General features: G+C 37.7%; 1 protein-coding gene across 1 annotated transcript in view; it reads right to left on the bottom strand.

Annotated features, from left to right (window-relative positions):
* Positions 1 to 361: 361 nt before the first annotated feature.
* The window catches only part of TTC39B (tetratricopeptide repeat domain 39B), a 54,413-nt gene continuing 29,885 nt past the window's right edge, over positions 362 to 24,889 (bottom strand). Inside the window, exons 3-18 of the mRNA XM_050913716.1 lie at positions 23,259 to 23,390; positions 21,261 to 21,337; positions 20,045 to 20,112; positions 17,528 to 17,592; positions 17,255 to 17,360; positions 15,776 to 15,841; positions 14,012 to 14,120; positions 13,056 to 13,123; positions 12,909 to 12,968; positions 12,435 to 12,596; positions 11,258 to 11,349; positions 10,823 to 10,943; positions 8,530 to 8,641; positions 5,174 to 5,291; positions 1,708 to 1,824; positions 362 to 640 (exon numbers count right to left, since the gene is read on the bottom strand). Of these exons, the coding sequence (XP_050769673.1) occupies positions 544 to 640; positions 1,708 to 1,824; positions 5,174 to 5,291; positions 8,530 to 8,641; positions 10,823 to 10,943; positions 11,258 to 11,349; positions 12,435 to 12,596; positions 12,909 to 12,968; positions 13,056 to 13,123; positions 14,012 to 14,120; positions 15,776 to 15,841; positions 17,255 to 17,360; positions 17,528 to 17,592; positions 20,045 to 20,112; positions 21,261 to 21,337; positions 23,259 to 23,390 (1,570 nt within the window). The 3' untranslated portion in view covers positions 362 to 543. The remainder of the gene's footprint in view (positions 641 to 1,707; positions 1,825 to 5,173; positions 5,292 to 8,529; positions 8,642 to 10,822; positions 10,944 to 11,257; positions 11,350 to 12,434; positions 12,597 to 12,908; positions 12,969 to 13,055; positions 13,124 to 14,011; positions 14,121 to 15,775; positions 15,842 to 17,254; positions 17,361 to 17,527; positions 17,593 to 20,044; positions 20,113 to 21,260; positions 21,338 to 23,258; positions 23,391 to 24,889) is intronic.

The following is a 24,889-nucleotide window of genomic DNA, read 5'->3' as shown; positions in this document are numbered from 1 at the left end:
GTAAAAATATTGCACTTCAGACAGGTTCATTTTGTTCCCAAAATGAAACTAAGTCAAAGATGATGAATTTTTTCCTCTGGAACACAAATTTCAGAATATGGTATGCCAAATGTGGGTAAGGTTATCTGCAGACATTGCACTTTTGTTCCAGAGGCAAAAAGGTGTCAAGCGTACTGCAGAAAACCAAACCTCCAAAAAATGAAGAAATTATCACAAGCTCCACTGCATACCCAGCATCTGTTTTCATATAAAAAAATAAAGTATTTGCATCAAACTTTATTGCACCATCAACTTTTTTTAAAATATCCCCCATTCAAGTAAAATATTAAATTATTTTTATCAAACAAAAAATAAGGTCTTCTTTAAAGTATCAAGTAGATATACTACACGTGCTATGAAGAAAAAGAACAGTCTAAAGGAATGACATACATCAAATCAGAGATGACAGAAAACAATCAATAGGTTGTTTCTTTTCCATGATTAAAAAAAGATTGCAAAAAGATTGTGTAGGCTATTGTATGCATGAAAAGCATCCTTCCTCATTCAAGGTGTTGAAGCTGGCGACACCTTCAAGCTGTCAAGTGCTGCATGAATTCTGAAGTGCAACCTGGACTCCATAGAATATTCTTTGTAGTTGTTTCTGCAAACAAAGTTATTTTAAGAAAAACATTTTTCACCTGGATTGTTTCTACTTCATACATGCACTGAAGTACCAAAGTTAACAGCCTTCATTCCTTCAACACGAAACAGGCTGATACACAGATGAGTTATGAGACATTTAAAGCTACATCCACAAACTGCACAGAGACTTATACCAGTACTAACAACTACATGTCCTGATAAACTGAATCCATGTCTTAGCATCTCTCCCACTTATTTTGATCTTTTCAACAGCCCTCTCAATTACTGAAGTTTGCTGTGAAAAGACAAGCTAGAAGACTACAGAAAAGAAAGGCTGTTAGCTGAAAGTGTATGTTCAGCTTCAAAACACAACTCAGCCAGAGTAATAAAAGACAGGGAAATCACATTATGTAATCCAAACAACCCCCCCCGACACACACACAAACAAAGGCAAAAAACTACTATGTTTCTAAAAAAGGTTTTAGGAGATTGTTTCTAACTCACATTTACAACACTATTGCATGATTGGTATACTTCTTTGTACACACAAGGGGCAAATTCTACCTCACACTACAATCTACAGATGAAGCAAACACGCTGCTCTACAGTAAATTTAGCTCTCTACTGCTCTTCTGTGACAGGATGTGAAAGGACAAAGGGAGGTGGTCAGAAGTGTACTGGCTTTTAACCTACTCCCACTAATACTTTTACTGCAGCAGATGTAAGCCCCCAGCTGCTCTCCGGGACAGAGGTGGTATAGATCCTTTCTCTGGACTCACCAGCTCCATCCCATGCATGTAGTGGAGCCTCAGTATCTCTGAAGCCTAAATGAAAAGGAGACATTTTCCCTTCATACTGTGTCTTGTTTGATATTGTCTACTCCACTGTGTCTGAAGGACAGAGTTTCTTGAAACTGTAAAATTCAACTATATCAGACAACTTTTCCAAGTCAAGAACACAGATTTATAATTACTTGTATCTTGCAAAGGGGCTGGCAGGAAGAAAAAACATATGCCTTCATTGCTAAAGTTACTCAGTTATTCTTAATCTACAGGCTGATACACATTAAAAAAAAAATCCACTTACTTTGCAGCTTCTATGTATCTTACTGCTTTCTCTCTCTCATCCTGTTGTTTGTACAGAAGACCCAACTCATACAGGGTGAATGGCACCAAATAACTATCGTATTTTATTTGCTTCTCGCTAGAAAACCAGAAAAATATGGAAGTGGTTAATTACAACCTTTCCTTGAGCGACCAGTTAACTTTTAAATGCAATCACTGCCTGTAAAAGCACATGGCCTGAGAAAACACTCTGGAACTTTTTTTACTGCTTAACTCTGTGCACATTAATTATACCTGTAAAGAGTAGACATAAAATACTAGGAGCAAAAACTTATTCTTTCCTATTTCCTATTTGTATTGTGGTACGTTACCCAAGCTACCATGAACACAGTTCCAAGACTGGGACCCTATTGTGTGACTTACAATTCAAAAAAACCAACCATCCAAAAAGATAACTTGAGATAAAAACAACGTTCATTAGGTTAGGCAGTAAAATACAAATATTTCTTTTCCACACACAGAATTGAGATCCCCTTACTCTAGCTTGCCTGAACAAATCAGCAGAGAAGTAAAGAAAATTCAGGATTTCCTCAATACAAGAAATTCTCAGAATCACTGTGGCTGGAAGGCACCTCTGGAGATCAGCTAGTCCAATCCCCTGCTGAAAGCAACGTCAACGGCAGCAACCTGCCCAGGACTGCGTCCACCTAGGTTTCAAATATCTCCAAGGATGGAGACCCCACAGTTTTTCTGGGCAACCTGTGCCAAAGTTTGACCAACTTGACAATAATAAAAAAAAAAAAAAATCTCTTTATGTTTAAATAGTATTTCCTGTATTTCTGTTTGCGCCCATTACCTCTCATCCTGTCACTGGGCTTCACTGAGAAGAGTTTTTCTCTCTCTCTTTTTAAAAACACACTCCCTTCAGGTAACTGGTCTTCTCTTCTCCAGGCTGAACAGCCCCTGCTCTCTCGGCTTCTTCTTATATGACAGATGCTCCAATCCTTTAATCATCTTTGCAGCCCTTTGTTAGACTTGTTCCAGTACGTCCACGTCTCTCATACCAGTGAGTCCAGGACTAGACACAGTACTCCAGATGTGGCCTCACCAGTGCTGAGAGGTGAGGAAGGATCACCACCCTCGACCTGCTGATGACAGTCTTCCTAATGCAACTCAGGACACTGCTGGCTGCCTTTGTTGCAAAGGCACATTGCTGGCTCATGGTCAACTTGGGGTTGACAGTGATGCCCAGGATCCCCAGGGCATTTTCTGACAAGCTGCTCTCCAGCCAGTCAGCCCCCAGCTTGTGCTGGTGCATGGGGTTATTCCTCCCCAGGGGTAGGGACTGGCACTTCCCTTTGTTGAACTTCATGAGATTGCTGTCAGCCCATTTCTCCAGCCTGTCCAGGTTGCTCTGAATGGCAGCACACCCATCTGGCTTACCAACCACTCCTCCCATTTTGTATCATCTGCACATTTGCTGAGGTTGCATTCTGTCCCATCATCCAGGTCCTTAATGAAGATGTTAAAAACTACAGGCCCCAGCATCAAACCCTGCATTATTCTACTGGTGACTGGCCTCCAGCTGACTTTGTGCTGCTGATCACAGCCTTCTGAACCCAGCACTTCAGCCAGTTTTCAATCCACCTCACTACCCACTTATCTAGTTGAGACTTTCTCAGTTTGTCTGTGATGATATTGTGGGAGACACTGTCAAAAACCTTTCTAAACTCACAATAAAGAACATCCACTGCTGTCCCCTCATCTACTGAGCCAGTCATCTCATCGTAGAAGACTATAAGGATGGTTAAGCATGATTTCCCCTTCATAAATCCATGCTGACTACTTCTGATCACCTTCATGCTTTTGGAAATGGTTTCCAGAATTATTTACTCCACCTTCCCAGGGACTGATGAGAAGCTGACTGGTCTGCAGTTTCCCAGATCCTCCTTCTTGCCCTTCCTGAAGATAGGGGTGACATTTGCTTTCTTCTGGTCCTCAGACACTTCCCCTAACTGCCAGGACCTTTCAAAGACAATGGAGTGTCACAATGACAGTGGCCAGCTCCCTCAGCACTCATGGATATATGCCAATGTCCTGTGTACTTAGGTATGTCCAGTTGCCAGGGACATATGTATGTTTAGTCTGTTCACACTTTTCCTAACCTGACCATCCTCCATCAAGGGTAATTCTTGCTTGTGCCAGACTCTCCCATAGATTTCATGGATCTGGAACTCCTGAAAGCTGATCTTGCCACTATACAACAAGGTGAAGAAGGCATCGCCTATCTTGGCCTTTCCTGTGTCTTTTACAATCAACTCTTTGATTCTTATCTGGATAGAATAGCATCAACCAATATTGCAGAATGAAAAATTTCGCTACAAGCACTGGAAAAGCTCTCAACATTTTAAGAGCAACACTTCTAAAGAGGCACCTCATCCACCAAGACAAGCCTTGACGCACCGAAGTGTGTCTTAAAGCAGCGAGACTGCTTATGTGATAAACAGTCTTAATGTACTGTAGCAGCCCAAGAAATGTAAAGCTGACCAGAATGCAGATATTTAATTTACCAGAAAACTTCTCCTCCCCATGCAAAACATCCGCTTTATGAAGAAGGCTGTCTGAATATTTTTGAGATGTCTCAGCTCTAAAAGCCTCCACTGTGTCAACTACCTTTAGAGCAAGATTTTCAGAAACAGCATTCCTTTAACTTGTAACCAATCAAAACTCACTGCAAGTCAAGCACTTGCAAAGTGCTTGACTAAACTCACTTGGGATCTTAGAAATGGCAAAAGGAGAGACAGCAAGAAAGTGATAACAAGCAACAGAATTATATGTAACAAATTCTCCTTAAATATTAATTTTTCCAAATTATTTATTAGAAAAATTGCGTGTGTAAAAACTGCTTTTTCACCCTAAGTACTCTAAAAATTCTAAAAAGTTTACAACTACAATCAGTACATGACTCAATGTTATATAAAGAAAGGGTATTACAGTAGATATGGATCTGACTGCTAAAGTATTTGATAAATCCATAACAAAGGAAACTCAAGTTTTCAACTGAAACAAGTAACAACAACAACAATTTCTCATCTACACAGAGAACCATTAACTACTCAAGTACTAAATCCTGAAAAAAAACCAGGAAATCCATGTGAATTATCTTTACTTATATTGATAGTTCTGCAAATACAAAAATACTAATTCCAAATGTATTTAGATAAATGCATTACCCATCAGTTTGATTTCTTTGGTCTAAAACATCACATTTATATAAAGCTATATAATGTTAAATTGCTATAGAAAAATACTAGCAAAGTTTTGTGGTTCTCCAACTACTTTCAGAGCTATTTTAATTCCAGCTCCTTAACAGGATGTTGAAGTTTAATTATTCAAAATTCTGACATGACGGCTTCTACAGGAGTATCAGAAATTTCACCGAAAGCTACAAAATATAAAGGTTGAAAGTCTGTTTATGTTATTTTTACCTTTGAATTACTTTACTGAAACACAGTTCAGCTTGCATGAGTCTTCCCAAGTGTTTCAGGCAGAGGCCCTTCAGTAATTGCAACATGCACACATCATCCATATAGTATTCATTGCGATCTAAAAGTAAAAGCGAGATACATCAAACAATTTGAAGACATCATGAAAAGGAAAATTAGATTTTCAGTAGGGAATATGTATTCAGACCCAGGACCTTGCTTCTCAGATTTTATACCTCAAAACATACATAAACTTCAGGCACAACTTTAAATACTGTCTGCTAAAGAAGATGTGTACATAACATCTGTATCTTTAAAGATACAGGCTAAGAAGAAATAAGGAGAAATTGAAACATCCAGATATTCCCCAGTCTTCTGTATCTGGAAATCAGTATAAAGCAGGCATAAACTGGCATCAGTTAAACATTTCTGTATTTGTAACATCTAAAACAGGAAGCAAAACCTACAGTGAGACTGAAACCTCCTTCGCACAACATTATCTTAATAGCTTCCCCTGTTGCAGAGCCCTGGCAGACCTCCAGTAGCACCAGTAACGTGAAAAGCACAAGAACACACTAGGACTCTGTCAGAACTTTTCAGAAGCATTATTTGGCAATTTCAAGGAAGTTTTATGTTCCATAGGGCTACAAATATCAGACGAAAGAACTTTTGTGAAGCGATTCAGAAATACAACCTTAACGAGTGTGGTCCTTTTTTGTTGCCTTGGTTTATAGCATTTGCTGGGTGCAGGGAAGGAAAAGAAAGGAAAGAAAACATATGGATAGACAGATGGCAGCACATACATTAACAATTCAGGAAGCAAAACACTCTCCCTTCAGATCATGTTGTTTACAACTAATTACCAGCTTTCTAAGGTCACGTTAATTTTTTTCTTAATAGTCTGCCAAAAAAGCCCTATGTAAACAGTTCTGAAACTTGCAAGACTAAAGCATCTTAGGATTCAGTGAAGTGCTTTGCCACTACATTCAGGCTTATTTCTGTCTGTGTTAAACCCAGAAAGTCTTGATAGATAATAACTGGCAGACTGCGCTTTTAGTGACAGGTAGAAACGTGGTGGGTGAGTATTTTGCATTCCCTCTAGCCTGTTTTGCTAGGCTAATGTATTGGATTCATGCGACTGTCTCCTAAAGGACTCATTCACTGAAATTACTGGGGGCAAGCACTGATGTCAGTAAAAGCTTGCCAGTCTTTAACAACTTCAACTAGTACCTCTCTGGTATTTCCCACAGGAAGAAAAGCTATTATGCCAAAACACTGACAGTAAATGACAGCAAATGCACAGGCCAATTTAATACAGACAACCTTGCAATAAATGTGGGGGAACCATCTTCCTGCAGTTCTCTATACCAGAGGAAATATCATTATCAGGATTATAAAACACACAAGAAATTGATTTTTCTTGAAGTTACAAATTCCTTTTTTATACCTTGGAGATGACACACTGTGGAAAAATAAGATTCCCAGAAATCTTGAGGGGGGGAAAAAAAAAATATTCTAATGTCTTTCATCTGTTCCTTCTACCATCTCTATTTTCAGCTCCATACAACATAAAACCACTTTCAATCCTTGACAGATCCCTTGCTGTGCCTGTTCGCTTGAAGCGAATGAGGTATCAACAGCTCTCTCTAAGAAGTCTCAATCCCTAATGACCTTTGTGTATAATTAACACACTTTTTTACAGCACCTTAGCAGTCCTTTAAAGCTATCTAGTACTGACAGCTGTCCCTTAAAATAATATTGTACCCTTGCCACACTCTGCTAATAGCCTTAATCACTTTCTTTGGGTCTCAATTCAGCAGCAATTCTGGTAATCAGAGTCTTTATCTTGTCTGAGTCCATATCTTTAAAAGCAGATCAGGCTTATAGATGAAAAGTCCAGAACAAAACTACATTTGACTGCAGTTATTACTAAAAAAAGATACAGAAAGCATAAAAAACAAATACGCTTCCAGATTACATCCTATTTGTAAACTGCATATTTCCATAAGAAAACCACACTGGTTTTATTTCTGTTCCTTTTGTTTTGGTACCTTGTGCATCTCTGCTTAGGAATTTGACAGGAAATCTACTTCACTGTTACAACTGATTAGTACTTAGAGTACAAGCCTCTGCATGACACAGCACTGGATTCCCAACAGCTTCTGCCAGAACCCTCCACACAGAACTCATGGGAACATTACTTTATTTGCAGATGTCTTGCATATTGCTACATTTTGGTTTTAATAAGACAACAGAAAAAGGAAAAACATTTGAGATTTAAGAGGCACACTACTGATTCTACAGAAATGTGAAGTATAGCATAAAAAAAATTAAGGGACCCAATTCAGTCTTGGCCTTGCAAGTTACTCTCATTTAGTTTATGATACCATCCAGATTGTACCACTATGCATTTCTTGTATGTCCTTGTATAACTTCCGATGCATCACTTCAGTTTATATGTAAATCATAAGTAGATGTACTTTTACATTTCATAATTAATGTTTTAACCATGTGGCAAAACTAACTTTTGCTAAATTGTTGATAAGTGTGATTAAAATCTGGGTTCAATAGAAATTATTTTTAGTGAATTATCATTAAAAGAAGTTTCATGTGCGAAGAGATAATATTTATTCATTCTAGAAGAACTCAAAAGAGAAGTCTACCAAGAAGTTCACATGATAGATGACAGCACCCACCTGACGAAACCTGATAAAGCCAGGTACTTCTGCAGTAAACCTGTTGTAATAATGGAACTTAACTTCCTTTAGGAATAAGTTATGGACAGATTCACTAAACATTATCCTGAACATCTATGCTTCAAATACATCAAGATCTAAAACCATGGTCAAAGTTTATTTGTTAAAAATGTTTTATTTTACAACTAGCAAACACGTTTTATTTTGCCAGAAAGTAAAAAAACCAGACTCATGCATAGTACTTCATTATTTCCTTTATGCTTAGTCATATTCTGCTCAGTATGTGTACTCTGTAGTAAAGTTAAAGTGTGGTGTAAATTGGTTTAGAAAAAGTATTTTTCAGACATTTAAGAAATTAGCAGATTATGCTCCAAGAATGCTCTCAGACACTGGAATGTCTTAGTAAGAATCAGTTAAGTTCTGTAACTAATAACCTCACATCCTTGAGTTTTCTGTATTCTTCTGCAGCATCAGTCAAGCCGGACAAAGAACATATTGATGAACCACCGCTAACTTTCACGTGGCTCCAAAATTTCCATACTGAGATTTAATAGCACATCGCCTGAGTCCACACTTACCTCACAGAACATTAGTAGACAGAAGCATAGAAAAACACCAGCATTTCTTACCAGCTTATTAATTCCATCCTAACTGATCACTTACTAGTTTCATTTTGTAGAGCAGTTTCTTCTTTTTCAATTGTTACCAGTAAGTTTTCAGTGAGGTCTGCTCTTTTGCCCACAATTGCAAAGCCATTCCAGACATACATCATTTCCTGACAAAAAAAAATAAACAAGAGAAACTCATGGAATTGCATAAATGTTTAACTAAACAGTATCCCTTGGAAGGCTGTTATGGAACATTTTGAGTACACAAAAATACTGCGTACAAAAACTTGTTTTAAACAATATGAAAGGTTTCAAAGCCAAAACACTCACTGTTGAGAAGCCCATGAATAAAAGTATCTCTACAACTTCAAATAACCACCCACAATGAGTAGGGAACATTCTGTCAGTTACACGCAAGTTTACAAAGACAATCACGTTTGCCTTAATAATCATTTAATTAAAGTTGCATAGGAGTATCTATGCATAGGGGAGGCAAAATGACATTGAATGGGTGTGGGCAAAGTTAACCTGGGTTTCTAAGTTTTGAAAGTTTTGACACCTTTTTAATGGATTCTATCATGTATTTTCATAGATTTTTAAAAACGAAACTGAATAGATTTTATCACGTGATAGTTTGCCATCACCCATGTAATACATCAGCAAACCTGAGTATTTTAGGTTCAACTTGTGGCCTCTGCCGTATGAACTGAAGAAGCAGCTGGAAGTAGTTACTGTCTACAGGATTACAGATAAATTTGTGTGTCTATTTGTGGGTGTGTGCATGTATATACAGTATACGTATATATGCGTGCACCCAAACACACACTTGTGCGTGTAGTTATATATAGATGCTATAATCTATAGGCTGTTACCTTCCACATGGAGCAACACTGAAAGTAGATAAAATTTTCTGGATAAAAATGTGGTTCCAGTACACACATCCAACACACACTTCCAATATAATTCCTACAAAATGTTATTTTGGGAAAAAAAAAACCCAAAAAACCCAACAACGCAAATCCTGGCACAAACCTTCCCAGTTTCAGTAGAATAGGAAGCAATACGCTTGTTGCGATGCATTAAATATTATCGCACCGTAACACATAAATAGAATGAGAGAATACAGAGTTAATGCTAACCAATACAAAACTTTGCTGAGATCTTTACTCAATCATTGCAAACACAAGAGTATCATTTGTTCTACTGTATTTGAATTGTAATTACACCTCTGAAATATGAAGCCTGATGTCATTCTGAAGCTGATAGAATACATTGTTGAAACATTTCTGCTTATATTTGTGCTGTAACTATGTGGGTTTTCAGAGGGAGAAAAAAACCGGTTCTATCAAAGTCTGAAATAGTGCTATTGACACTATCAACTACAGTATGCTAGATTCGTTTCAATTCTGTAGTCCTGTCTAATTTACGCTTACTGCAGTAACACCATACACTATGTTTATTATTGCTTAACCCATGATGGAAAAATTCTTAAATTAAAAGATATTGAATTTGACAGCAAGACCAAAGATATATACTCACAACTGAATAGCACTGTGCTGTACAAGCCCAAGACAACTTTATTACTTAGGTCTTTATGTAATTGAGTATACAATGAATTTTAAAAGTGACGGATTAATTTTCTTTGGACTCCTCTTTCTACACCAGTGAGCTTTAATATAAGAAATGCCTTCTCAAATTATGTTTTTCGTCTTCAGTTGTTGCTAAATTATCCATGTACAAAAATTCTAGCATACACATATGCAAAGTATCACTGCTGTGCACGCATAAACAGACTGCACTACTAATGCCTCTGAAGTTAAAAGCATGGGAAATTAAAATAGCATTAGTAAAGTATCATTAACTTCTGCACATTTTACTCAGACTCAATATAAGAAAACAACAAAAAACCACACCCCCCACTCTTCATTTTCACCAAAAGAACATAAAGTGCTGAAGTACTCCTTAACTTCCTAACGAGTCTGGAGGACAAGGACTGAAATCCTGCCAAACTAAAGAACATGAACACATATGCTAGAAACCCGTGCAGGTTTCTAGCTGAAAGGTGACTTTCAGCCTCATGTGGCAACAGCAATCATTCTCTGTATGTTTGAACTTTCACGTGAAAAATCTGGCTCTGGTTTTGGACTGCTACTAGTTGGTAGCATGATCCAGCCGCTAGCACATTTCACAAAAACCTCATTGCATGAATGCAATAATTCTCCAAAAAAAAAAAAAATTTTAAAAATACAGACACATACTACTTGATAATATTATTCGTTCCCTGTTTAATGAATTATACTTATTTCTTTTCTATTTGAAAAGGACAAAAAGAAAGCAAGCATAAATACCAAGGCGGGTAACACCAGCTTCGCTGGTTGAGAACTTGCATAGCGTCGAGCTTTCCTTACTGCAAACTTCTCAGTTGGGATAGATTTTCCTGCAATTCTCTGTTTTAGACCATCCACTTGTCTACAAGGAGGGAAAATGGAAAACAGAAGTTGCTTTATGTAATTTTTATTTCATCTTATTTCATTTAGTAAGATTTGCTGTTCGCCTCTGAAGTATAACATTTTAAATTGTTTCACACCACTTAGATGGCAGTTGTAGGATGTGTGTTTGCTGATAAAAGCAGAATTTTAAATATTCCGATGCTAAAAGCAAAGAGAAAAACTGAAAAGTTGATGGTTATAAGTAAGAAGTCACACAAGACAAAGACACTCAAGTCAAAAACTTTTATATGAGGGGAAAAAGATTGCACATCTAATTGCTTTATAAACATTTACCTGAATAAAGATACAATGTCCTCACCAGTCCTTTTCAAATCATCCTCTGGAAGCATACATAGAATTGCTGACTTCTGGAATACATATATTGCCTATTTCAAAAAGAAATAGCAACATATTACCACATCTAATTCGCTGTGTTCAGTCAATACACTAAGGACTCTATAATCTCTCACCCCACTTGCTGCAGCGAAGTGTTTCCAGTAATTCTCAGGCAGGTAGAATTACCTGCTACAGAAGTTTAGCATTTCCTTTGCCACATAATTTATGCTATAATTTTATTTTCAACACATTTATTAATAATCTAAACAGGTCAGAAAGCTAAAGGTGTCTCCTGCAAAGAACAGGACAATTTATTATGCAAATCACTGGTAAGAGATGAGGTTAAACGACATAACTATTCTAAAGTCCATTACTGTTATTATATGACCTGTTACGTGTAGAGACATGCCTGAAAAAACAGAAGAAAGTATCTGAGTACTGATTCACGGAAAGTTCAGTAACTGGACTTTGCAGAGGAAAAAAGAAACATCCATAATTCTATCCAAGACAGTTGTACTTCACGTTGAATATACTATTCTTCCTCTTTTGTCAAGAATTGGATGTATCCCCTTTTCCACTAAGCATAATAAAACAGTAATCTAGAAAGGAACAGACAAAAATGATGTATCAAAAGTTATTTGTACATTGCACTTGGTTCATACTTTGCGAAACATTTTTACAGGAAAAAGGTAGATACTCCAACTTTTCTTGTGAGGCCGGGTCTCCAGCAGCCTTCTCATTTCATGTCACAAAGCATCTGCTGAGTAGGCGTGCTCTCACCTGTTTATAATTAACTAACACAGTTTCTTCAGCCAACTTTTATTAGTGAGTGTTAGAACTTGACTTGAGATGCAAGTTAACAGTTTTCCTCTCCCTCTTCTTTCTCACAACTCTGGTAAGTACCTCTGTTTTTAGAGGGGCTGAAGTGTTGTTAGTTACAGCTCTGGTGCTTCAGAATGTGAAATAAAAATTCCTCCTTAACCACCCAGCTAAACCTACCATTTTGGTGCCATTGTGCCTTTGCTTATGGGTTTCAGAAGAAAGCAAAAATTACACTTATTGTGTGAACTGAAATGCAAATTTAACTGTGGAGAGGCTACTGGTATATCACAACAACGTCCACCTGCCCATTTACCTTAGACCACTTGCTCTCTTTGCTGAGCAGGTCTGCATACCGATATGCTTGAAGCCAGTTCTGCTGGAAGGTGTAGCACCACATCAGTTCCCAGTAACAGAGATGATGAATCTGCTTCCACTCTTGCTGGGCTGCTATGCATTCTTGGAATCTCAACTGCGCCTATGATGTAGTTAAGTAAGAATGATGAAAATTGGCTCAATTACAGCTCCACATGAGAGCCATGTCTAACTACAGAGCAAATTCTTTCCTAGCACCCAAGTGGAGAACACCTGACTAGTAAAATGAGATAAACCTCCCTTTCAGTCTCACTTACAGAGAGAGATGGAATCAATATTGACACTGAACGTGGACAGGGATAAGAGTATAATTATCAGTCCAACTAAAGTAAGTTACTTAGATGAATTAGGTAATTTTTCCCCCAAGTTGAACACTGAAGAAATAAAAAACTTAAAAGGAAAAAAATTTATTTACCTTTTCAAAATTTCCTTTCAGTATATCTATTCTGGCAGCATAAAATAGAATAATGCAACCCTTGAAAGGAGATGACAAAAATACTCAGTTACTATTTTAAGCTTAGGGAAGTACATTGCTGTTATAAAATTTATTGAGAATACACACATTTGGAAATTTCTGGAGGTAGGGTTCAAGGAGACTGACTGCTTCCTGAAGGTTGGCTTCCCCTGTACCTAGAAAACATAACAAACCAACCTCAATGTACTTAAAAAAATGAGTTTCATAGATTAAGATTTTGGTTTCCAAATCATATTATGGCTTGAATAGATTAACGGATGACTGCTTTTATGCAAAAGCAGAATTATTTCATCATATTGTGTTTCTATAAAAATGAATTATTGTCCTGAAGGTACTAAGTGCTTTTAAGACAGTAAATGTCTGTAAGTAGAAACAGAATAGAATATATGAATATTCTTTAAACTGTTCCATTATAGATCCTAGTTGTATTTTTAAATCCCTTCAATTGCTTTGGCAAGTTAGGAAAACATTCCTCAGCTGCCTCCTTTCCTAATTTTGAGCTCAGTAATGAAGACAGGTGATACTGAAAGAAATGAAGTTCTCCTTAATTTCCTGATGAGCCTGAGGGACAAGGACTAAAATACTTCCAAACTAAAGAATGTGAAAATATATGTCAAAGATGCACACAGAACTAATACTGAATTTTAGCCCCATGTGGCAAAAGAAATTAATTCTCTACATGTTTGAACTTCCAAGCAAATTGTTTGGGAGTACAGCCTTCTTTCTGGAGATAGTTTTCACAATATCTGACATTAATTTATGGATCACTTGTCCAAACTTAAAAGGGTTTTGTGATATTTTGCTGTTGCATGTTGAGACAGCCCTGCAAATGGAACAAGATGTTGGTATAACGGTATCTACCCTCACTGTTTCTGCAGACATAGCTTTGTCAGAGATATTCGTTTCAGATCATAATTAAGTATACAGCAATCTCCTGTTACAAAGCTAATTGGCCACAGTTTCAAAATTCAGTTAGAAAAAAAAAAATCACAGTATCTATCATAATGTGTAGCATGACTGAACAGCTACACAGTGGGTCTCACCAAGGATTAAGGAGATGTAAGTATGATAAACCAACAGGGTGAAAGTACACAGAATGGCCCTCAAACTGCTGCCAGACGCGCCTTCCCGTAGTTGACAGAGGCCCAACTCCTAAGAAACATCACAAACACATGCATAATTAACTATCAGTATACAGAGTTACTATTAATAGTTTCTGGCTCCCCCAAATCCAGTTTTCCTTTCAGATATAAGTATTTTGTAATTCAGCACTTTGTTATCTCAGATCCAATACAACCTTCTACCAAAACAGTCCTGCCACAGCTGATAGCACTCAGCAAGGAGAAGATTAAGCTAACACTGAATAAAATTACCCATGCATTCCAGTGCTCTGGTGAAATGGGAACACCACATAGACCATGCACACACACAGGTCTACAGCCCTTCCCCACTATTTTCTGGCTATGAGCCTTTCAGAACATCATCTTTAAATCTATGTTCAGTGAGAACCTCTCTCAACTGTTCCAGTGCTACCTGTCCGCAAGAGTCTTCCTTCACTGAAATCCCTGGTTATCCTCAATTCTCTTCCATCAAATCAGCCACTATTTTGACGTTCTGATCAAAATATTAGCTCTGCTGACACACTAACTTCTATATACCGTTTTCAGAAGCTACAATGGAATTGGTGTGCGCTGAGAAAAGGAATCCAGATTCATGGAGACTTACTCAGCTCTTAACACCTGAAACTTCTTCCCATCCTTTCCAGCTTATGCTGATTACAAGACAGCTTGACAGCTTGAAGGATTGTTGAGATGAGCTCAGAGCTTCCCTGCTCAAGAGCAGTGGCTTTTCAGAAACATATCAGATTTTAACAGTTTTGCCTCAAAACAAATATTTTTAACAGGAGTTTTATTGTATCCAAACTTGATGAGTTATAGGAGAATTCAAGTACCATACAAAAAAATGTGGTGATACTCCAAAATTGTTTGTTCTTTTCCTTTCAGCTTTGATTGCCTTTTCAGTCAGGGCTAAAATGTGTATTATGGAAGAGCTTCAGCATGAACCAGGTCTTTCACAGGAAGAAACAGAATGAACAGGTCTCTACTGACATCTAATTTTACTTAAGCGGAACCATATTTCCGGACAAACTAACAGCAATAAGACCATATGGTGACTCTTTGTCTCATTAATAACTTGAAGTTTAGTTACATATAATTCTGTGGGTTGTTTTGTTTGGTTTGGGTTTTTTGTATTTCTTATGGGTGCCAAAAAGAGTTTTAAAGGGCAGTAGAAAATTACAAAACAAGGCTAGGTTTACAAAAAACAAGCTATGATCACAAATTCTTTCCTCATCCATGAGAAAAACATGTACTGAAATTCCACAGTGACACATGATATTCAGAAATTCCTTCTCCCAAAGAAATGGGCTGGGATTGCGGGTGGAAAAATGTAGAACTGTGACTCTCCCCTCAGTTACTGGTATGAGGAACATTAATTTCTGACTGTATAGGCTAGAAAAGAAAGCTGATATCCTCTCCTTAAGGATCAGCAAAAGGAAAGGAAATTGCAATTTGAAAACTGCCTCTGAAGCAGACTGGTCATTTCCCATGGTTGCTCAAGATCAGGATATCACCATATGTGCTTTTATGCCTGCACCACCTAGACCACTTCTCATCTTTTTACAACACTAAAATACTGATAAACAATATAGATCACTCTACTTTTAGTGTCAAATATATGACGTTAAATCCATCCAGTCTTTATCTGAGAAAAGACTAATTTGAAAAAACAAGTATCAGATCCAATACCCTATTGCCAGAAAATCCAATAAATTCTAAAAGTCGAAGGATCCTTCCTGGTAAAAGCGACAGCATCTGAAACACATTTCAAACAAAAGTGAGAGAAATGAAAACTTATATACATTTAAAAAAAAAAAGTAAAACCATTATAAACTTGAGCCAAAAACGCCAGCTACTATGTTAAATGTCATTACACACTAGCGAAAAAGTAAAACACAAAAGAACTCAAAAATAGACATGCATGATCAACAATATACAATCAGTCTGCAGCTTCAGGGAAACTCAGACTTTCGATGATCATCCAGCATGGAAACAACAAGACAGAGTCCAGCTGTACTTCTTCAGATAATGACAGATTTTCTGTCTTCAGCTGATCAGAATTGTTTGAAAATTGTGGGTCATTTGGAATGAAAGTATTATCTATTTTGGTAGTACTTACAATCTACAATTGTCATCTTGCTTTACTCCCAATCAAATGACACAATGGTATCACAAGAGTTCTACTTCTTCCTACTGTGGGAGCACTGAATTAGCAGACCAGCAAGGATACTTGTTTTAGAAATACTAGCTATTATCATCCTTTAGCCCTCTATTACATGCACTTTTTGTTCCCCTTGTAACTGCATTCTCCACATCCTACACAACAGAAAACTTATAAAGATCACAACCACCTTTTCAACGAGCATTACAAGAAGGTCTATTTGAAGGTCAGTTTTTGAAAGCTCCATTCACCCTAATACATTCTGCCCAGCAGAGACTTTTTCTGTTAAGCTTCCTACTGAGGAGAATTCATGAAGAATAGGAAAGGTCAGAGCACTTATGAACACAGACATCTACCAGTTGCTTGGGTTTTAAAGACTGACAGGTGCAGATAGACCTAAGTTCTTCTGACCATACTCAGAACTGGCCAGCTCCAGTCTGGAATGATACAGAAATTAACATACCAGCAGAAATCAACTCTCACCATTGCCATGACAGATGTGAAAAGGCAACTGTAGTAAATTGTAAAGAAAAGCGCTAGTGGAGGTACCCAGTTTTCTTCTGCACAAACTCAGTAAACTATTGCTCATTCTTCTGAATTTGTAATTGTCTATGCCAATCTACAGTATGCCACTGAAGCAAAACAATGGAATACATGGGGGTGTTAGAATAAAAGCAGTCACTCCAGGTATCCTGTAACCAACAGCATAAGCATCTTAAAAATTCCTGGTACACACAGGTAGATGTAGCTGCTTTTCCTCTTAAGAAATACATATATAAATTAGTCCAAGAGAATTAAACACAATTCAGAATAAATTAGTAGAAAGATCCTAGAAAGCATGCATGCAAAAAGCCACTGCTGTTTTCATATTGCATAAAGTCTTCAAAGCCTGTATCTCCATTTTACAAATGTGTAGTTTTTAAAACAGGATTACAGTACTGTATCTGCAAAGAAAGAATCCTACAGAATTATCCCAATGGCCTTTCTGTAGTCTGAAAAAGTCATACCAAGTTGAATGCTCCGATTCCAAGTTTTACTCCTCCTTCAAACTGGTAATAAGTTTCATTTTTGCTTTTGTTCCCCTGAGTCATCTGTAGCACCTGATGACATTCTCTTTTGACACAGGAAGAAAAAGGAGGGAAGGGGAAACATGGCTTAGAAATTATATGAAGTATAATCATTATGATTGCTACAAAAATATTTCTTTTTATTTTGGAGGTGTTAATGCAACTGCACCTGTTTATACTAACATTGAATCTAAGTGTTTTCTAATGGCTTACTTGTATATTTGATGACTCGTCCTAATTTTGAGGCCACCTTTGATAAAGTTGATCATATTTTCATCCTGAAAGAAAAAAATTTAATTGTACAAAAATGTGTATTCGGCTATTACATATAACACACACATAAAAATCTTCCAGGTACATTTAAATTTATTTGTAATTTAACGGTCATTGGAAATATTAAAAATGTATTGCAGTTATTAGACTCATCTCTTAAGACTGAAGTTCACACTTGCTTTAAGTTGTCAGGGAAACGTTTCTCTGGTGCATGTTACAAATTTTAACAATTAAGAGGGGGGTGGAAAAAAACAGAAATTCCAATGCATATAAATTAAACAAGAAAGCTCTCCACCAGATGGTGCTGTAGGAACTTTTTAGAAAATTTTGAAATACCAATTCTGACACACACAAGTGAGCCCAGAACCTGGCAGAATACAAACCAAAGAATCATAGAACAGCTTGGGTTGGAAGGCACCTTGAAGATCATAGTTCCAACCCCCCTGCCATGGGCAAGGACACCTTCCACTAGACCAGGTTGCTCAAAGCCCCATCCAACCTGGCCTTGAATACTTCCAGGGAGAGGGCATCCACAACCTCTCTGGGCAACCTGTTGCAGTGCCTCACCACCCTCACAGTGAAGAACTTCTTGCTTATGTCCAATCTAAATCTACCCTCCTTCAGTTTAAAGCCATTACCCCTTGTCCTATCACTACATGTCCTTGTAAAAAGTCCCTCTCTGGCTTTCTTGTAGGCCCCCTTTAGGTACTGGAAGGCTGCTATAAGGTCTCCCCGGAGTCTTCTCTTCTCCAGGCTGAACAACCCCAACTCTCTCAGCCTGTCTTCACAGGACAGGTGCTCCAGCCCTCTGGCCATCTTCGTGGCCCTTCTCTGGATTTGCTCCGACAGATCCATGTGCTTCTTATGTTGGGGGCCTCAGAATCCACTGAACAGATGAATTCCCATTGCTGATCAACAGTAACCACGTGTACTACCCAACATATGTGCTTATCCACCTCTAGAAAAATCAAAGTAAAGCCACAATGTACTAGCCATTGAAAATAAATTCCTGAAAAACAAGATGGTTAACAGCTCAACAGGACAGAATTTTTTCTCTTAGAATTCACACAGAAGGGGAACGTGTGCAGGCATTTCAGAAATGCACGTTTAAATACTTGGGGACAGCATATATGATATGGAAAATGAAAAAGTACAAAAAAAGCCTCAGAATCATAAAGCAAAGGAAATTCTGGCTTCCATAAAAGGGTCACCATTTCAAAAGACCTCAATTGTTTTGTCTGTAAGACCGAACACCCAAATGCAAGTGTTTTAGTACAAGCATTCTTGCTACCTCTTTCTGAATGGTTACATTTTCATTATCTTCATTATCCTTAGATGAATCAAGGTCAGCCAAGGATGAAATATACGGGGCATGACAGCAATCAGCAGAGCAGTGATTATAGTCAACAGCAATGGTTCTCTGACGTGATGGATAGCGAGGTGCTTCTTTAGAGAAAGTATACCCCTAAGGCTTTTTTTCATTTTATACAGTCCTAAACTCACCTCCTTCAACAACTGTTTAAAAATTCTCTTCATGCTTAAAATAAATCCCACCCACAAAACAAAAACCAGGGTGGCTTCCATTTGGTTAGTAAAGGAGAAAGTCAGTTATAGGAAAGACTGGCATTCCATTAAGAGTATTTTCTGCCACTTCCGGCCAAAGCACTGTATTGAGTGGTTTATAAAGCTTTGCCAAATCAACTTTTTAGGTCCATCTGATCTTAGTATCTTTGTGCCTCACTTCTTCCTCATAATTCATATCTGAAGGGATTATCCAAAATACATTCATTAAACATTTGTAAAACACTCACATATGTAAAAAAAGTATGACTAACAACTCCTGTTTTCAGGAATCAAATTTCAAATCGAATTTGAAAACACTGTATGTAGCATGAAGTCCCTGAACCACAAGCTAAACAAGAAGCACCAGACAGTATTAAACAGCAGATCTTTCTGTGAACTGAATTATCACCGCTGTAATTGACATTACACCATGTCAAAAGTGGATGGAGAGTGATACTGAATTGGACACAAGTGCGCATCAGTTGAAGTTTTGTTAGCTGGGAAACATTCTATCCTTTTTGTGCAAGAAAAGACTTGCACTTTCAAATAAGACATTTCCTCATACTTGAACATCTTTTTAAACAAGTGCTGGACACTGTCAGATGTGATGCAAGTCATTTAAACATACCACATGTATAGGACTGCAATACACCTTAGGTTTTGGTTCCTGGGTATTAATAACGTCTTTGGTTATTCGTATAAGCAAAGAGAGAATTTTGCCGGGTAGCACAGCATTTACTGTATTTTCAATCACTGCCCTGAAATCACATTCATGCACTAGGAAGAAGTTTGGGTTTTAAATACCATATCTATTGTAGGAAAAATGTTTTACAAGTACTAACATCTTTCCATCAAACTGCTACACAGAGATACAAAATAAACAACTGACTTTACCTGTACGAAGGTGAGAGCTGCTTTCTGTAGTAAGCATTCAGCATAGCAGATTTCAGCATGCATTTCCTCTATATAAGAAAGAAAAGTTATTTACTGTCAGCAAAGGTATTGTCAATATTCTCTTCTTGGGGTCAATGGAACAAATAAAATGCTGCCAAGAAAAGAAAAAAAACCAAGATTCTGCTGTTGCTGTTTTGAAAACTGCTGAATAATAGCTGTAATGCACAAATCCCAACAGAATTCTATTTCACTTCTCCTCAGACAAAAACTTTGATCTTGCCAGAGCTGACTTCAGCCTAGGGCAAAAGCTACTTGTCATTCTGGTGCATGATCTCCTGTACTTTCCATTGATCCTACGTTTAAATATCAGCCTACAGCAACTAGGTCTTCCAACCCTCCTTCCATGTCTTAGAAAAAAACCTTTACAGATGAATGGTAACAATCACTGTGGCTCAGGCTTTTCCTAAGTCCAGTAAGACATTATGAACAGGTTTTCACCAAGTCACGCTCAACAAACCGAAAGCCCTGGGCAGATTTTCTGTCCTCCTGCAGCACTAAAGAACATCTGACTTCACACACATGATACAAGTTACTCTGCACCCATGCTGCAAGACCAGCCACATGCACAAGGCTACTGTGTGTACAGTGCACATGTAGTGAGTTTCATGTGTCCAATATTAAAGAGGATTCTTTTGTGTCAGTTTAGAAAAAAAATGCGTACTTGATTCTGCCCGAATCAAAAATAGGAGATCAGCATTTTCAGAGCCGTGAACAAGGTATTGATACCATTTCCCAAAACACCTTAAGGCAAAAGAGATGAGCACAAAACTTGTTAATATATTCAGATTCTAATGCAACTAATGATAAGGATATATTCCACAGCATCAATGATTCTTAAACTTTTGGGAGCTGTCTTAAGTAAAAAAAAAATTGAAATCTCTCTTCAGTCCTATAATGTGTTGTGAAAGGCATTCCTTTCTTAATTCATGCATGCGCACAGCCAAAAAAAAAAAATTAGGCTGAATCCCCCATTTTGACAAGCTTTACATTCAAATTAAAAAAAAACAAACCCAAAACACACCACATAGGTGGTTTGTTTGTTTTTTACTGTAAGACACTACTCAAGCTACAGAGCTAAGCATATTCATACACATTGGCAGGGTGGTTTTGTGTTTTTTTTCACGTTGTTATTTTAATTGTATTATAAACCACTTACCTTCACTCAACTGATCCACTGACTGTTTAGAAACTAGATTGGACAAGGATTCCACCACTGTGCTTCTTTTCCTGAATCTAAATCAGTTGTACGTGGAAGAACAGAAATCCACACAGCATGAGTGACGTTTCAACATAAACTTGAACTTAATTATTTATAATTCTTAACCATTTCCAACCACTATTGACAGACATTCTTAGTAAAGTGAGGATCTGCAATTCTTTGAGTAGTCTAATCATGGCCACTGGTATGCATCTAGGCTCAGAAGCCTATCTAACCTTAATTGATGTTCCAAGCATGCATTTAATGTACTTTAAGTATACAATAGCTTCCACCCCACTTCCACCCACCAACTGCAGAGGTCTCTCTGACGCTGGGCAAGCCACTTGAACTGGACTTCAAAGTTTTATGAATTACTTTTTTCCATTTCTTAAACTTGCACTCAGAATTAGAATGAAAAATCAAAAGGAGCTCTGTTTTCAACATAAATGTAAACATAAATACTTCAGTATTTTATGGTGGTTTGTGCCAGATATGATGCCAAAACAGTCACATATTTTACTTTCAACGGATCTCAACTGTCCATGTTATAAATTCTTAGTTTATTTTAGTACGGAATTCCAAAAATGAATTTGTTACTATTTACAAACAACTCAGCTTTATGAAGAAGCTAAAGAAACAATTCTATATTCAGAAAAGGAACGTACTTTGTAAGCCAGGAAGTCATTAATTATAAATACTGAGCATTAGCTTATCATTTGTTTACACTATTCGGCACACTGAAAAGCACAGGATCCTGATGACAACATGACACTACAGGTTAACATAATGCATACAAAAAACCCCAGTCAATTAACGCACATGCAGTTCTGGCAATTCTTCACCTTTGAGTGTCTGATTGCCTTTATCTTGCATTTCTGTGAGTTTTGTGACAGACTAGACCAGAGTACTTATGCGTAAAAGTTGGTATCCTGCAGAAATTCAGGCCCTTATTGAAACAATCTGAAGTACAAAGAGGCACCTCATTTTCAGACATACTAAACAACATAGTTCAGATGAAACTGTGAATCGATAGCACACCTGAAAAGGAAGCAGAAACTGCTGACCCTTTATTTTCTTCAGGTAGTATCTGATAATTTTGTCCCGTTTCCTTTTCTTTTGTTTGTCATTGCTAAGGAGGGGATGTTAAATGTCTACACTAACAACATTTGGAGGTAATTTCTTTGGAGATCATTCATGATAAATTATAGCCTAACCAACATGATGAACCACCCAAACAGTAGAATAAAGCACTCATTTGCGTTTTTGTCAGAGGCTTGTTAACCAATTTAGCTTTGACAACCCATGTACTAAGTTGGGGGTTTTTTAATTAAAAAAATAAACTTCTCTAATAACTTCTATTTTCTACTCTTTCATTGTTGTTCCAAGCAAGACCAGAAGCAAAAGGTTCAGATCATTCTTGATGGGAACAATAGGCCTTTAATTTTAAGCTAAACACCTACATTTGTAACAAGGATAAAAAAATTATTTCGGTTTTAGAAGAATCCTCAGTACAAGCGTAATCCTGTTAGACTATTGGGTCCACCTTTGAAAACAGCTTTTAAAAAAAGAATATTTTCATGATTAAAGGGAAAATTCAAAATACGGAGCTTTTAAATTATTGATCCCCATGGAAAACAAAAAGCCACAGGTTGAAATAGCTCAGGCAGTTCAATCACGTAGTGTCAGCTTATGTGTAGGTCTACATAGCCAACCAACCATTTTACTAACTTTAGAGGCTATACATGCCCAGACCTGACAAGTCAGTTGTTTCCTCAATACTAAGAAACATATCCTTACCAATAATAATTGGATACTGAGACTTACTCCACCTTTCCGAATTCAGATCGCTATCATACCGACAACAGCCTGCTTTGAAAGTGTACAGACAGCTGGGATATCTTACAAAGAACACTTAGTGGATTAAGTACCTCATAAACGTTCATTGCTTGGGCTTACCTTTGGCAAGTTTGCAAAGCTTCCTTCATTGTAGAAATTCCCATTTGTATATCCTGCTGTTCAAAGGTCATAGCAGCTTGCATAACTAAAATAGTGCTGTACCCAAGGGCATGGTACATACTATCTTTAGACCTAGAGCAAATACATAAATCTTGTGCATTTAAGTAAAACTTTAAATTACAATACAAAATTAAATGCTGAGACACTTGCATTAATTTGTGAAAAGACAGAAGAATAAAGCAGGAAAGTAACGGACATGAGAACATAACCTAACAAGTATCATCTTCCACTGGGTGCTACATGTCTGCCTCCACAGGATATTGTCGCAGCAAGTTCCAGAAACTGGGTTACACAAACATTTGCACTTATATCGCATTTATAGTCCATTGGTATATCTATTTCATTTAGCTAATTAAGCCTTGACATAAATACTTGTTCGTCTGCTTTCACTTAACATAAGAAGGACATCGTTCTAACGTTACTACTTGATTCAAAGACACAAAAATCTGCATTTGTGTCATAGAAAAGTCAGTACGCACATGCTCAGTCCTGCACAAAAGGCTACACTGAACTAGCCTGGCTTTCATGACATAATTACTGTCCTGGTTTCGGTTGGGATAGAGGTAATTTTCTTCCTAGTAGCTGGTCTAGTTCAGTGTTTTGGATTTATTATGAGAATAATGTTGATAACACACTGATGTTTTTAGTTGTTGCTAAGTAGTGTTTATACTAAGTCAAGGATTTTTCAGCTTCTCATGCCCAGCCAGCAAGAAGGCTGGAGGGGCACAAGAAGCTGGGAGGGGACACAGCCAGCACAGCTGACCCAAACTGGCCAAAGGGATATTCCGTACCATATGACATCATGGCGGAGGCGGGGGGGGTTGGCTGGGAGGGGCGGATCACTGCTCAGGAACTAACTGGGCATCGGTCAGCAAGTGGTGAGCAATTGCATTGTGCATCACTTGTTTTGTATATTCTAATTCTTTTAGTATTATTATTGTCATTTTATTATCATTTTCTTCCATTCTGTCCTATTAAACTGTCTTTATCTCAACTCATGCGGCTTTTTTGGGTTTTTTTTCCCCCAATTCTCTCCCCCATCCCACTGGGTGGGGCAAGTGAGCAAGCGGCTGCGTGGTGCTTAGTTGCCAGCTGGGGTTAAACCACGACAATTACACCAAAAAGAAAAAACCCAAAACACATTGTTGGAAAGTGGCTATGGGAGGTCATATACTCAAACCTACCAGTTGCAGCAGCACTACTGCCAATGTTATGTCAGGCGAACTCAGGTTTTGTCTAATCAAGTTTCAAGAGGTTCAAGAAAATGAAGACTCCATACCCCTCTGGCAGCTGCTCTGGTATTGTACTATCAACACACTTTTTCCTAACGCCCTGTTTGAACTTCCTAAGCCTCAACTTGTGGTGACTGCCTCTTGTTCTACCATCTGCCACCATGGAGAATGATGTCTCTGTCTTTGCAACTTCCCCTCAATACCTCCAGACCGCTATTAGATTAATGCCCAAGTCTCCTTTTTGCCAAACTAAAACACACCCAGCTCTCACGATCTTAATGAGTCATATATTGCAGTCTTCTAGCCATGCTGCTAGCCCTCTGTTGGATCCTGTCCAGT

Source organism: Gymnogyps californianus, chromosome Z, assembly GCF_018139145.2.
Source record: "Gymnogyps californianus isolate 813 chromosome Z, ASM1813914v2, whole genome shotgun sequence".
NCBI lineage: Eukaryota > Metazoa > Chordata > Aves > Accipitriformes > Cathartidae > Gymnogyps > Gymnogyps californianus.
This window is presented reverse-complemented; position numbering and strand designations above follow the sequence as displayed.